Raw genomic sequence first — 15,395 nt, 5'->3', positions numbered from 1 at the left:
GATTTAGTATATGTCAGAAGCAAGAGCTAAACACAAATTTCAAAATGTTTATAATTCTCATTTCCAAAGACAAGATATATATTTCCATATGCAATTTCACAATGCTGAAAAATCACCCAAAAAACCTTCTTGAAATTTAACTTTTAAGAATGATTAATGTAGGATAATCAACTTTACAGAATTTACAGTACTCTATAAATTAGCTAGCATGAAGAAACAATATTGAATTCAGAGGTGCTATTAAAATAATTTTTTTGTATTCTCTTACCTGAAGGTATTAGAGCATCTCTTTCAATGATTCTTGCAGAAGCTAAATCACTGATGATATACTGCAACCTCAAGTGTCTGAATACTGGTACAAAAGCTTTTCCCTGATCAATTTCAAGGAAGGTAATTTCTTCAAAATCTGCACACAGAAAATAAATATCATCCTGTTTTCTTCCAAACAATAATTTGGTTTTATAAGAAGTAGCTCCATTTAATAATTTAGAAAAAAAGCCAAAATCTCAGTTGCACAAAATACAAGGGGTCACTGACTGGAAAAAGTAACATTAAATAGACATTAAAGAATAAGAATTAATGTTTGTTTTGCTGCTCCACCCTAAGAATGATGGGACTTTTTCAACTGACTTATAGTTGACACCTTCCAATTGTGTTCTCTCAGCCATTAGAATGAGAACTTCCTGAGGACAGGAACTCTTAACCTTTCTATTTGTATCACTGGCACTCAGAACACTGCTTTGCATATAGTAAGCTTTTAATAAATGCTTCATTCATTCATATACGGAAAAACAAATATTGACATTAAAAGAATATTCAATATACTCTGTTTTTATAAGATCCTTAAAAAGCAGTATGTGAATTGTATTATGGCTTAAAAGCACTTCTTGCTCTGAAAAAAAAATCCTAAGGACAATCCCTCTATAAAAACAATTATTAATTATTTCTGTAAATTTGAACTTTCATGCTGTTTTTGCTTAGAGCAAGCTGATTCTTGTGCAGTCCTTCTATCATCCCACTTAAGCCAGGTACAGCTTATGTTGGGAAAAACAAAAATGGTTAAATAAATGAAAGGAAAATTATATTCTCTTGTTCTAAAAATAAAGGTACTGTTTTATCTTTAGTCTGGTATATAGGATAAAAACTAAGTTCACACAAAATAGAATAGTCCTACCTTTCCTTCGCTTGGAAAACCAGGCATCTGCTTCAGGTAAAAGCTGTTTTAATGATCCATTCCAAGAAGGCACTAACTGAAGAAACATCCACTAAAAATTAAACGAAAAATTCAGTCCTAAGAATTCAACATATTCAATGTTTTTATATTTTAAAGAGTACTTACCAATCATGAGACTAGTCAACAACACTAAAAGAAAGGCATTTTCTCCATTTTAAAAATGAGACAAATTATTGTTACCCAATTCCATTCATTTCACGATAAAACTAAAAATTTCTAAAAAGACCTGAACAGATTGAGGTTATTCTTTATGTCTGCTAATTAACAAATGGATATGGAGGGCATATTGGAGATAATGTTAGGCCTTTGAAAAATAAGCCTTATTTCAAAATGGGAAGAAAACAGGTAATGGATACCTAGTTGGTAGAGGGTAGCTTCAGGTTAGATACACAGATCATATTCACATAGGCAAAATCTTGAGGTGTTCTAATTTCAAGGGAAGGTCCTAGAATAATGGAGGAAGTGAGGGGGAAAACTGTACAAGATGCATTGAACATGTGTATCCCAGAGAGAGAGTGTGCAGTAGAATTGTAACTCCAGAAAAACCTGATTTACTACATGTAACACACTGTTGGGAAAGAATGAACAATATTCAAAGCTACAGTCTTTGGAAAATCAGCACTGAAACCATAAGTCATTCTTTTTTTTCTTTTTTAAACCCTTACCTTCCATCTTGTGTACGGACTCCAAGTCAGAAGAGTGGTAAGGGATAGGCATGGGGGTCAAGTGACTTGCCCAGGGTCACACAACTAGAAATTGTCTGAGACCAGATTTGAGCCCAGGATCTCTCGTCTCTAGGCCTGGTTCTCAATTCCCCTGAGCTACCCAGCTGACCCCAAGTGATTAATTCTTAATCCTACATTTCATCTAAGAGAATTTATTATTCTAAATAATAGAAGTCTTTGATTCTGGCATAATTTTTATAAGTTTCATAAAAAAATTTTAAAATAAGAAATCTTATTCATTTTAACTTCTCACCAATTAATTTAATTAGTATTCTGTATACTGCATAAAAAATATTTTGACATGAGAAAACCCATGGGGCTCCGGTCTAATGCCATTATTAAGATAATCTTCAGTATTGACAGGAGACCTAATATAATAACTGTTGTGGCAAGAGAATCAAGAATTCACTCCTCAGATGATGGAAAATAAGTAACAGAACTCCTCAAAAGCAAGAGAAATAGTACCAGTCATCTCCAAAGGATCTAAACTTGACTGCTACAGCAGTCACTGTTTATAAAAGAATTTAAAACAAGTGCCTCCCTTCCCAAGGCCATGGTACTGGAGGAAACTTGGCACCAAGAACAGACTTGGGTTCTTACTGGAGTTCTGACACTTAGTGGCCAAGTGGACACTTACAACGATGGAATTGAGGCTCTCAGAGGCTTGACACAAAGTAGGTGTTTAATATATTTTTGCTGACTGTTTAGGTTTTTTCTTTTCAATGTCCTCATTAGTAAAATGAATATTACATTCACAGGATTACTGTTGAAAACCAAAAGAAATGCCCTGTGGCAAGTACTTTGCAAATCACTATATCATATAAATATAAGATGGTGATCACTATTATGAAGATGCATTTACAACAACCCAGAGAGGCATTTCACAGGAAATCATAATGAAGTTGTTAAATGTTACATACAATATTCTAATGCTAGAATTGTGTAAATCACTGCATTCTACCTTTTAAATACACATGATGCCGGTCTTACACTAAAGTTCTCCTTTATATGGATGTGACTCCAGATTCTTAAAAGCTAGGCAGCTTCACCTGGGCATGATTTGGATTGAAGGGAGACAGAGTTTCCCCAAGTCTTCCGTCTCACTGTCTCCTCCAGAGTCATCAGAGCCCAGTGGCGAAGCAAAAGTCAGGGAGAATGGCAATGGCTATGGAGGTGGTGGGTGACCCCGGCATTTTCTCTGTCTGCCCAAGCTCAAAGCACTCCTCAGCGCCTGCTTCAGCCACCTCCATGGCCATTGGAACCAAGTGTTCTCATCTGCCCATTCCAGCCCAGGATGTCTTCACATCCTTGGAGTAGCCACGCTCGTGGGTTTGAGGCCTGTGTGTTCCCCTCAGCCTAGTTTAGCCTTTCTTTCAAGACAGTCTTACTGGTGTATGGTTAATAGGCATGCTATCGCTTCTTGGAGCTAAGGTGAGAGTTGGGTGAAAGGTGGATGCCCAAAGTGGAGAAGTGGTCCTTGTGCCAGGGATTACCGTGAGCGCCACCCCCCAATGCAGGCTCCTTGTATAGGTCTGGTAATGGACAGTATACCAGACATCCACATGAGGTAAAGAAAGCTGAGGCTCGCTACCCCTAAGGGAGAAAGGCTGATCCATTTTTTGGACATAGTCGTGCAAAAGGGGCAGTCTAGTGTGGCCTCGTGGCAGGAAGGCCTGAGCTCCAATTCTGTTCCTGACCCAGGAGGTCCCATGTGCCTCTGCCTTTCTCCCACCCCAGGCAGCCCTATGGGGCAGGGAAAAGCTCCTCACACCTCGCTAGGAAACTTTGCACAGGCCAGAAAGACAAAAAATGCTGAAAGGCCATCTAGGTCACTCTGATAATAGCCTAGAGAGCACCTAAGTCCCTCAGGGCTTGAATGGGGAGAGAAGAGTACCTCAACTGGCAAAACTAGGAATCCGGAATACTCAAGTGGGCCAGTACCTTCTTGAGGGCAGTGTATACATCCATCTCCACTTGCATTACAAATAGATTAGAAGAACAGATCAGTTGTTTCATGAGGCTTATACTAAAAAAGAAAAAAACACTGTATCAAAATAAAGAGTTACACAATAGAAGACATATAAAAAAGACTTAGTAAAATTTTTTCTATTTTTACTTCATCATGATGAAGTGATCAATGAAATAAAACTAATTTTCCCTAGCATTTAACAGTATGGTACCCCTTCACAGATCTGACACAATTACTCTCACACTGAATCTCAGGAAGATGTTCTGGTAGCATGGAATATCAGATAAAGTGCTAGACTTGGGAATTAGGAAACCCGGGTCCAAATCTCGGCCAACTTAGGAACCTAAGTGCAAACCGGAGTGAGTCACTTGCCTGCCCAGAATGCAAGCAAGGCCAAGCCCCCATCACAGTGCCTAGCACACAGCTAGGGGGCACTATCTGGCACCCAGTTTCCTCCCCTGTAAAATGAGGGACTGAAGTAACCTCTAAGCTCTTTGCATAGAATAAGAGCATGAGAAGAGCCCTCAGAAGTTATCCAGGACAAGCCAACAAGCTGCTCTTCCATACAGCAGGAAAGGGATCCATGGGCTTCTACTAGGTGGTCTACAGCATGAGATAATATGTGCATAAAGTACTTTTTGCAAACCTTAAGACGTTATGCAAATGCTAGCTAAATTATTATTAAAGCTGGAAAGGACCTCAGAGCCTCTCTAGTTCAACTCTTTAATTTTACAGATTAGGAAACTGAGGTTCAGTAACATTAAATGACTTGCCCAAAGTCACATATATGGTGAGATTCAGGCAGAAACTGAATACAGAGAACAGCCAGTACTCTTCCCATTGTATTATGCTGCTTCCTGAAATATAGCATTCTATTTTTAGATAGCTCTGATTATTCAGAAATTGTCCCTTATTCACCTATATTTAACTTACCACTCCTTGTTTCAAATTCTTTCCTCTAGTGATAGGTAAGTCTAAAAAATGTAATTCTTCTATCCTGTGATGCTAAGTATTAAATACTTAGCAACAAGATGTGCCCCAATGGGCAGTAAGGTGGCTGAGTGGATTAAGAGTCAGGCCTGGAGACCAGAGGTCCTGGGTTCAAATCTGATTTCAAACATTCCTAGCTGTGTTACCTTGGGCAAGTAACTTAACCCCAATTGGTTGGCCCTTACTGATCTTTTGCCTTGGAATGGATATTTAGTATCGACTCTAAGACAGAAGGTAAGAGTTAAAAAAAAAAATGTCTCTCAAGTTTCTTTTCTATGCTGAACATCCTCAGTTCCTTTAATCAACCCTCATGTAACACAATCTCCAAGACCGCCACCATCCTAATCTTATTTCTTTGGACTCTTCCCCGTTTATCAATGACCTTTTAAAAATATGGCACCTAGGAATAAATGCAATTCTCCAGAAGTGGTCTTACTAAGGGTCTTGTACAGTAGTCCTCTCATTCTCACTAATCCTAAACTTTATACTTCTTTTAATGCAGGTTAAGATTTCATTAGCTTTCTTAAATGTCATCAACATTCAGTTTAAACATCTTATGGTTCAAGTTCTCTAAAACCCCAAATCTTCATCAAAATGCAATCTTGCCTCTCTTCTTCAACACATCTTACATTTAGAAAGCTGATTTTTAAAAACTCAAATGAAATATTTTACAATCATCTTTTTAGATTTAGCCCAATATTCTTATCTACTGAAATCTTCTGAACTTGACATTCAGGTTATTAAACCATCTTACAAGCTTTTTTAGTGCTCTTCTGAATTTAAGTCTTAAATTTTCCAGTGTTTTTAAGAATTTTTCCACGGGCAATAAATATAAAAGCATTAAATTAACATTTAAAAAAACTGTTGAAAACATTAAATTAGCATAAGTTTTCAAGTCATTTAACAAAACATTTGATGGGGAAAATTTTAAGAGACAAGACTTGAAAACAACTACCAGAATTGAGCAATAGAAGGAGGACGAAGGGGAACCTGGATGAAGAGTCACTAAAGTTCTGTTGCAGCTTTGGTGGGCTTATAAAGGTGGAAAAAGAATTTCCATACCAATTATATGGTTCAGGAAGGAAGTAAAGATTTATTCCTTTAAAATATTATATTTGTTCACAAATAACATGTCTTTATGCCTAAATTAAAAAAGCTCTATATACTGATATAAAGAAAAATTCATGCTTTAGGATCCTTAAAGTTAATTAAAATTCAAATACCTGAGTTCTTTGAAAAGATCAACACTCTGGTGAGTCATCAAGTTATTTAGAAGCCATTCAAGGCACCTGAAATTATTTAAAATCTGTAATCAGTACACTGCTATATATTTATTTTTAAAGTAAATATTTCATTAAGGGCTGTCAATTTTGAGAAGTATAACCTAAGGTTATATAAACATAAAATAGTATTTTTAACAGGACATGATGCTAACATTTAGTCTAACAACTCGAAATTTAGTACTGTTACTCTCAGAAGTTTTTAAGGGAGTTTTCCTTGACTCAATTAATGGCAGCATTTTTCATTGAGTGAGAAAATTCAGTTCCTAGCATTTTTCCTTGGTTTGTATTAAATTATTTAAGAAAGAGCAGATCAGTTATGACTCTCACACATTTTCATTGCTTCCATTAAAAACTGAATGTGAATATAGTATTTCAATTTTGAAGGGTTAAAAAGCATGGATTGTTAAGTTTTACAGTGAGCTCCTTTATTCTATCACTTACAAATTTTAGTAAAAATGTGTCTTAAAGAGCAACCATAACTTTGAACATACACAAATATTTTTATAAAAAGTAGGTCACCTTGTATTTCAAACTAAGAAAAATAAAAAGATGACCCTGGAGGAGCATATGTTAAGCACCACTTTCTTAGATATGATGCAATTCTATTTTCCTGTCATAATGTCAACTCCTCATTCCTTTACCAACTAAGCATCTTTTCAAGAGATCAAAGCAGCTGATATCCCAAAGGGGGTAGGGGATTGGAGGAGAGAAGACAACTCACTTTTTCTTTACAGAATCTAATCCATAGGTCCCTGCTGATGTGTAATAGCCACATACAGTTTTCACATTAATTGTTTCCTTCATTGTCTCACCACACTGTTGTATTAAACCATCCTGTAAACATAAATAAGCACTGGAAATGCCCATTTCACATGGGAAAACAAGCTTAAATATGTGCTGCTCTTAAATGTTAGCACATTTAAGCCACTAAAAGGAAAAAAATCTATTAAGAGTGACAGTAGGTATAAGATTAATGCAAATACTTCATTATCCTACTTTTGAGCTGTCTAAAGTATTCAGTAAATATTCCTTTTAATACTTCAAGTATTAGAAGGGAAGCAAGGGAGGAAGGGAGAAGCAATATGCAGATGACCAGAGTGCCCCATAACCTTTCTAATTCTTTTCCAGCTCCCCAAATCTTATATTTTCATAACTGTTATATTAAAATTTGGGCTCTTCCCCATGCAATAGTTGGTAGTACGGTAGGCTGGCGGTCAAAATTTGAAATCCCCATCAATATTTGCAAGATGTGTTTTTATAAAGCCTCCCCTCCCCACCCCCAAATAAAGTCCTTCTCTGATGCCTTAACTGGCAGGGAAATAACTGGCTCCTTGAAGTATTCTTGAAAGGTACAAGCCTCAGGACCAGCTAGTTAAGTTCAGAGAAGCTCATGTCAAGGGCACTGGCTATTAGGTAAAACTTTTTTTTTGCCTCTCACAACCTATGAAATCCACTAATTTGGTCATAAAGCATTTTTAATCCATGTTGATAAAAAGGGTATATATATTGAACTATTTTTTGAAGTATTGAAAGCCAGAGAATTACTGTTTTAAGTAGCTTAAATACATTCTTTTTCAGCTAAAAAATTAATACAAAAAAGTTTAAAATGAACTGCTTATTAACTTTCTTCAATATATCAAAATACTACTGTCACTTTTCACTCAAATTAAAAACTTCTGAAATAACCTTAAATGCATAATGTAAGTAGTTAACAAGTAATATTTTTAAAATGTAGAAAGCAAATTTAGAACAGATACCACAGAATGCCAGAAGCATAAAGTATGCTTTTTTCTAAAATAAAATCTAAGTTACTAAGTACAATTTTTTTCTAATTAAAGAACTTCAGTGTAAAGCACACTTAGAAAATCACTAATATTGAAGATAAGTTAAATGGATGTAGAAATTAAGGTCATTTATAAAAACAAAATGCAGCCACTACTAGAATTTCAAAAATAGCAATAACTGAACTAGATATTAAAATATACATGAAGTTTATGTAAATAATGTATTAGCAGTAAAAAAAAAAAGAATTGAAATTGAATACATGCTTGTGGTTATAAGTAGATAACCACATATTATGTACTTGACAGTTATCAGACAAACCATAAATGAAAATCTTATGCATCTGGATAAACAATTTTTTTTCTATATTGCAACTAACTAGGTACTAGGGCTAATGTTAAACAAGCAATATGTTTACTTTTGATATGAACAAGCTATTATTTATTTCTAATTAAACCAGAGAAAGATTTAGACGGTGCATTCACACATTTTTATGTTAGAACAAATACATCAGAGCAAAGAAAGATATTGTAACTGATCCTGCATTGAGACAGGCCACTTACCAGCTGTAGCATACAAGCTGCTGCCAAAATCGCAATAACTCGGCTGGGCTTTATTAAGACATCATCTCGATATAAAGATCCAAATGCCACTTGAAGAGCTAAAAGTAAATGTACACATCAAAAATGCCAAAGAGCAATTATAAATTCCATAATATGTTTTATAACACTAAAAACAACCAAAAACTAAATGCTACAAGTGACTGAGTTAATCTTGGCATGATAAGATAGAATGCTGAATTGTAACTAAGAAAGATCTGGGTTCAAATTCCACCTTTGACATTTATTTGCTTTGTGACCCTAGGCAAGTAATTTAAACCCTTTCAGCTACAATTTCCTTATCTGTAAAATGGGGATGAAAATAGCATCTACCTTACAGAATGGATAAGATCAAATGAGAATATACCAAAGCAGTTTTCTAAACTTTAAAATGTCAACTATTATTATTCTAATATGACAAAGCATTTAAAATAACTATCTTTAACCAAAATGTTAATAATGTATTATTTTTAATGATGATAAAGATGGAGCAAATCTGTAAGCTAATATTTGGCACAATTTAGTATAACCTCTGCAGCATGGGACAAATTCAACCAGCTGAGATGAACATATTAAGGAGTCTGGATTTCAGACATACACAAAGGACAAATCACCACCAAATCCTGACTCTCTCCCTCCACCAGTAAATTAGATAGGAGAGAGCAAGTGAGTTGGAAAGATGGAGGTGGATAGGAAGAAAGGGACCAAAACGTGACAATTTTTAAAGGACAGTAAATACACATATAATTAAAGGAAAAAAGTAGGCATAACAGCAAGGCAGCCATATAAAATTAATGTAATTATAATTCATCATTAGTCAAACATATTTATTTTAAATTCTCCATCCTTAAGAGCTCCTTTATATCAGTAAGACTATCACAGACAGAAGAAAGAAGTCAAATTGTTAACCTGTTTTTTTGGCACTGTGGAGACAAAATTTGATAGCAAGTGGGAGAAGGATATAATTTGATGTATATTTTCCACTAAGAAGATGTTTGGGTTAATAAGCTCCTCTTTTAGAATGGAATGTTCAGACTTCCAGTCACTAAAACATTTATTAAAATGCTAAGGCATACAGGAAAAGAGATTATTAAAACTACTTAATGGCTTCAAATAAATTGATCATATGCAAGAGAAAAAAAATTTCTTTACCTTCTACATCAATATTCTGGTCAGGAATCTCCAGTTCAATAGTATTCATGCTTGATTCTTTCCAAGACCCACTAAACATACTGGAAAAATAGCCAGACTAGAAAATATAAAAAGTTCAAATTATATCACAATAATCATACAATTGTTTTTAAAAAGGCAAGGTAAATTGAAAGAACACTAGACCAAGCACTGAGATTTGGGATACAGTCTTGGCTCTGTGTGACCTTGGGCAAATCACGTTATTTCCCCAGGTCTTAATTTAATGGGGAAGATAAAGAAGGCATCCAAATAGGGAAACGTTTCCCCTTCAAATCTGGCTTACATAAAATTTAAGTGCAATCTACAAGCACTTTATCTTGTAGTACAAACATACATTTTTTCCTTTTTATAAGAGATCCCATTTTGGGTGTATCAGTTCCACATAATCCCAATAAACTCAGACCTTCCATTCTCAGAGGGGAAGGCAAGGGAGGGAAGGGAATAAGTATTTATTAAGTGCCTACTATGTGCCAGGCACTGTGACAAGTGCTTTATGAAGATTACCTCATTTGACCCTCACAACAACCCTAGAAGGGAGGTGCTGTTATTATCCTCATTTTACAATGAAGGAAACTGAGGTTAAGTGGCTTGCCAGAGCCACAGAGCTCCTAAGAGTCTGAGGTTGAATTTGAACTCGGGTCTTCCTGACTCGGACCATCACAGTATGGAAAGGCCACTCTAGCTGCCTAGGGAAAAGGTCACTGTGGCCATATGGCATGCCCCTTGTTGCAGCTAGCACCAACTGCTCACTAACAGCCACCAACAGGCAGATAAACAGAGGGGTCCTGGGGGAGGCAGCACCCTCCTAGCCCACTCACCAGTCACTGGGTCTCAGCCTTCCTCTGAGAACAGTGCCCCAGGGAAGAGGGCCCACATGTCCTGCCAATGCCCTCCACAAAGTCTAGTCAGGTAGTCCCGAGGCCTGGGGGAGGGGCTGGTCGAGCCCCACCACTCCTACTGCCCTCCCCTCGGACCCCGAGCCTCCGGAAGATCAGTTCCCCTGAGCAGCCAGCCTCTGAGGATGTGCTAGGCCGGGTCCCGCTCCTCCCAGGGCGTGCCAGAGCTGCAGTGAGCATGGCAGCATCACAGAAGGGGAAGACTAGAGGGGCCCTTGAGGCCCAGCCGCTCCCACTCCCACAGAAGAATCCCAGTGCCCGCACACTCTCCTCCCAGGGCAGCCCAACAATGAGCCCAAACCTGCCTCTTTGTGGCTTGCACTCAGCACCCAACCAAACCCCCTCTGCACATCCAAGCATGTCCCAGGCATCTCCTCTCCAGAGAAAGCCCCCAGGCCACAGAGCAAGGAGTCAAGGCAACCCAGGCCACACTGGATCATCCTTTTTAAGAGAAAGTGATCTATGAAAGGCATTATGGAAAGCCAAAACCACTTCCATGACTGAAAGGCCACTCAGAACATGGGAACAAAGAACAAGAGTCGGGGAAGACCTGGGCTCCGATGCTTGCTCTGAACACTTAATGCTTGTGTCAACCCTGATAAAGCCATTTAAGTTTGGTTTACTTGGGGATAAGGCTAGGGAGGTGATGGAGAACCTTTTAGAGACCAAGTGCCCAAATTGTAATCCTCATACTGAGTGTGAGCTGCTCCCTCCCTTACCCCAGACACTCCTATTGGGCTGCTGGGCAGAGGGGTGGGTCATGTGAGAAATGTCCTCAGATGGCATGAAGGGGGGAGGGGAATGGTCCCTCTGGCACATGTGCCATAGGTTTGCCAACACAGGTCTAGGGTATTATTTACCTCACCGTATTATTTTAAGAAAAGTACTTAGAGGAGACAGTTAGGTGGCTCAATGAATAGAGAACCAGGCCTAGAGATGGGAGGTCCTGGGTTCAAATCTAGCCTTAGACACTTCCTAGTTATATGACCCTGGACAAGTCACTTAATTCCCATTGCCTAACCCTTATTGTTGTTCTGCCATGGAAACACAACTCAGTATTGATTCTAAGATGGAAAGTAAGGGAATTTTTTTTAAGAAAGAAAAGTACTCTAATAACCTAATTGCCTTATATAAATTGATTTTTATGATGTAGCTTCCTATATTTTATAACATATTTACATTATATTATCTAATACATTTTGTGGGTAGGGGATGTAATGAGGAATGAAATATGTTGAATCAACAACAATTCTAATGAACCAAACATACACAACCCTAACTTTAGTTTTAATATTTTTCTTCCTGCTCTTCTATTCCAAACTTTCCCCTTCCTCAAATTATCGTTATAACAATAGAGGCAGCATTAGTTTAACAATGAAAAGAGTACCCAAATTCTCTATCTCTTGGATTAAGTCAAAACATAAACTTTTTTGAAGGATCTGCATAAATAACTACATTTGAAGAAATAGCTTTTCAATTGAGACAAGTTTTTCAACCAAACTACTGAATTCAATAAATATTACACATCAAAAAAGATCATTACTATAAAAAAATAAAGATCAACACCCTCTAAAATAAAAATTAAATTTGATCAACTCTGGATTATTTGGATAAACAGAATACTTACCTGACACAAGTATATTTTGTGTAAGCTCCATTCTTCTCCTAGAGCACAAATCTTAATGTCACTATTTTCCCCATTCAAAAATAAAGTTTGATAAATATACTTGGATGTGCTTTTTAATTTTTTCCTGGGGAAGCAAAAAAAACACACACACACAAAGTTAAGTACAGATGTAACACAAGAACAAACTTTAGACACCATGCTCATCTATGTCTTAAAAACTTTGAAATTTTTTTGTGCATCTGATAACCTCAGAAAGTTATCTACAGGGGACAGCTGGGTAGCTCAGTGGATTGAGAGTCAGGCCTAGAGACGGGAGGTCCTAGGTTCAAATCCAGCCTCAGACACTTCCCAGCTGTGTGACCCTGGGCAAGTCACTTGGCCCCCATTGCCTACCCTTACCACTCTTCCACCTAGAAGCCAATACACAGAAGTTAAGGGTTAAAAAAAAAAAAAAAGTTATCTACAGTCCTCTACAATAGAACCTCCTTTATAACCTATGCTCAGAAAGTGGTCACTGAGCCTTTCCCTGAAGACCTCCAATTAAGGGAAGACCTACAAATTAATGAAACTGATTTCTTTTTTTGAACAATTCTATTCCAGACTCTGAGAATAAGAGCATAAACTGTATAAAGGGTCAAGATCTCTCAACAATTTTAATTCCCTTGGGGAACATTAAATAAGAATTTTTCAATACCACTTATTATGATTTGTATTCAAAGTGCTAAGCATCTTATAGACTAGACTTGCTGATTGATATTTATGCTGCATTTTACTTTTGCAACAAAAAAGGAGATACTAATTAAAATGACTTTTAGTTAAAAAAAAAAAACAAAAAAACCAACCACATTCCCTTGTTGAAGGAAAAAGAGAATAGCCAGAGTTTGCTGCCTATAGATGCAAGCAATAGGGAAGAGGCCTTGGCAGAGGCCTATTTTCATCACATTCAGATCGCTCATCTTATGAAGTATTTCCTTTTGGATCTGAGAAATTAAAAAAATTTTAAAACAGGAGAGCGGAATTCTTAAAAAAACATTTTGTGACAAGGTGGCCCCTTCAGTCCTGCCACTAATGACCTTAATGAATTCTTTGGGTTTGGGCTATAATGAGGTTGGGTTATATAACTTTCATGAGCTCTTCCAGTTCTAAAATTTGGATGATCCTCCAATGCCCTTCCAATTGTTTTACATTATATTCTTTACTTGTAAGCAATCAGTCATTCAAGGAAGCTTCTGGTACCTTAAGGTGTCGACCACAAATGTATTTGTTCTTCAAAATTACTAATCATAAAGTAAACACACACACATATACAGACAGCACCTATACAGAATCACTTTAAAGTACCAGAAGCTTTGAAATAAAGTAGTATTTCAGAGACTTAGTCACTAACAAATTGTTGCAAGCAACATAAGCACAGCACCTTAGTAGGGGATAATTCTTCCAGATTTTCCTATTCCAGTGAGGGGATGACAGGGTGGCTAGATATCTAAAATTATATTTGTGAACTATTAAAGGCAACCGGATGAATAGCTGGTTATTCTGCAGCCACCCACTCCAAGGAGACAAAAATACATTACATAGTGATTAAACAAGGTTGGTGTTAAAATGTTTTATGAGGAGATTCAAGCATTGGCTTGGCGTTTCCCTCAGCTTGGGGCAATTACTAACACTATAATAACTGCCTGCCAGTTCTTTACTCTATAATATACAAACACAATCAGCTTCATGGGATTATAGGATTCGGTGCTGAAAGGGGCCTGAATTTTTTTTTTAACAACTCTCTTATTTTACAGATAAGGAAATTGAGGCCCACATAAATGGCTTGTTCATAGTGACCAAACTGGCACCCAAATGTCCTGATTCCAAGTCTGCTCTTTCCATCACACTAAGACAGATGGCACTGACTTGTATGATCTTAGGCATGTCATTTCCTCTCGGGGCCTCAGTTCCTGGGAAATGAGGAAGTTGGAGGTGCTAGTATAAGGGGGGAGGTGTCACAAACATCTTTGGTAACTAGGTGGAAGCTCATAGACCCATCCCCCCATAGTGGTTTTAAATGCGCAAAATAAAATATGCAAGTTTACAAAGGAAACCGATTCTCCGGAAATACAGGTGTCAAAATGTTTTACAAAATCAAGTTCACGTACCCAGGGGGGAAGCAGTTCTGGGAGCAATGCAGGTGCTGCTCCCAGGTGCCTCCGGGCAGCTCCAGCCCGATCAGCCCACCTACGGAAGGAGGCCGAAGGGGGAAGTTGGGGAGCCCTGGAGGGGGGGTTGAAGGGGAAGGCGAGAGACGGGGCACGGGGCGAGGTGCTCACCTGCGGGGGGTGTTGAGGAGCCGCTCCTGCTCGTCCCCCTCTTCCTCGTCCTCGTCCTCATCCTCGTCCTCCGAGCCGGGCTCGCAGTAGCAGAAGGCGCCGCTGCTGCGCTTGCGCTTGCGGCCGCCCCGGCAATAGCAGGCGCTCCCCCGGGGGGCTCCCCCGCTGCCCGGCCCGGCCGCGCTCCCCGCCTCGGAGCCCCGCTCCTGGACGGCCCGGGTCCCGCCTCGGCGCAGCACCCGGCTGCTCAGCGAGCCCATAGGAGGCCGGGAGACACCGCCGGCTCCAGCGCCGGCGCCCTGCTTCAGGGAGCGCGGCCCAGCGGCGCCCCCGACATGGTCTAGCCCCTGCCGCCCCGGCCCCCGCCGCGCAGACCCCGGAGCTTTCAGGGAGACTCCTCCTTGGCCACAACCGCCGCGTCCATTGTCGCCCCGCAGCGCACAACTCGGCCCGCCTCCCGCGGGGCCCCGCCCGGCCCCGCCCCGCCCCTCGCAACCGGCCCCTCACGCATGCGTGCACTGCCCTACCTCTACCCACCGCTTCAGCCCGGGGCGGGCTTGGTCTGGAGGAGTTGGAGGAGTGGTTGGGCGGGGGAGGGGTGTTCCCTGGGCGTGGAGGGGGAGGGAAAGTGAGAGCGAAGGGTCAGAGGAAGGAACTAGAGGGAAAAGGAAAAGGGAGGAAGGAGGGCGAAGGGGAGGAGCGAGAGGGAGGAAGAGACCATCAAGACAGAGGGGAGGGGAGGGGAGGAAAGAGAATAGAGATGGTAGGGGTGGAGTAGGGAGCG

General features: G+C 39.2%; 1 protein-coding gene across 1 annotated transcript in view; it reads right to left on the bottom strand.

Moving 5' to 3' along the window:
- Positions 1-14,871, bottom strand: part of GMCL1 (germ cell-less 1, spermatogenesis associated) — a 30,119-nt gene extending 15,248 nt beyond the window's left edge. Inside the window, exons 1-9 of the mRNA XM_044663585.1 lie at positions 14,612-14,871; positions 12,297-12,420; positions 9,735-9,831; positions 8,547-8,644; positions 6,923-7,035; positions 6,142-6,207; positions 3,901-3,985; positions 1,175-1,265; positions 269-406 (exon numbers count right to left, since the gene is read on the bottom strand). Of these exons, the coding sequence (XP_044519520.1) occupies positions 269-406; positions 1,175-1,265; positions 3,901-3,985; positions 6,142-6,207; positions 6,923-7,035; positions 8,547-8,644; positions 9,735-9,831; positions 12,297-12,420; positions 14,612-14,871 (1,072 nt within the window). The remainder of the gene's footprint in view (positions 1-268; positions 407-1,174; positions 1,266-3,900; positions 3,986-6,141; positions 6,208-6,922; positions 7,036-8,546; positions 8,645-9,734; positions 9,832-12,296; positions 12,421-14,611) is intronic.
- Positions 14,872-15,395: the final 524 nt, after the last annotated feature.

The sequence above is a fragment of the Gracilinanus agilis genome, chromosome 2 (genome assembly GCF_016433145.1).
Source record: "Gracilinanus agilis isolate LMUSP501 chromosome 2, AgileGrace, whole genome shotgun sequence".
Classification (NCBI taxonomy): Eukaryota; Metazoa; Chordata; class Mammalia; order Didelphimorphia; family Didelphidae; genus Gracilinanus; species Gracilinanus agilis.
This window is presented reverse-complemented; position numbering and strand designations above follow the sequence as displayed.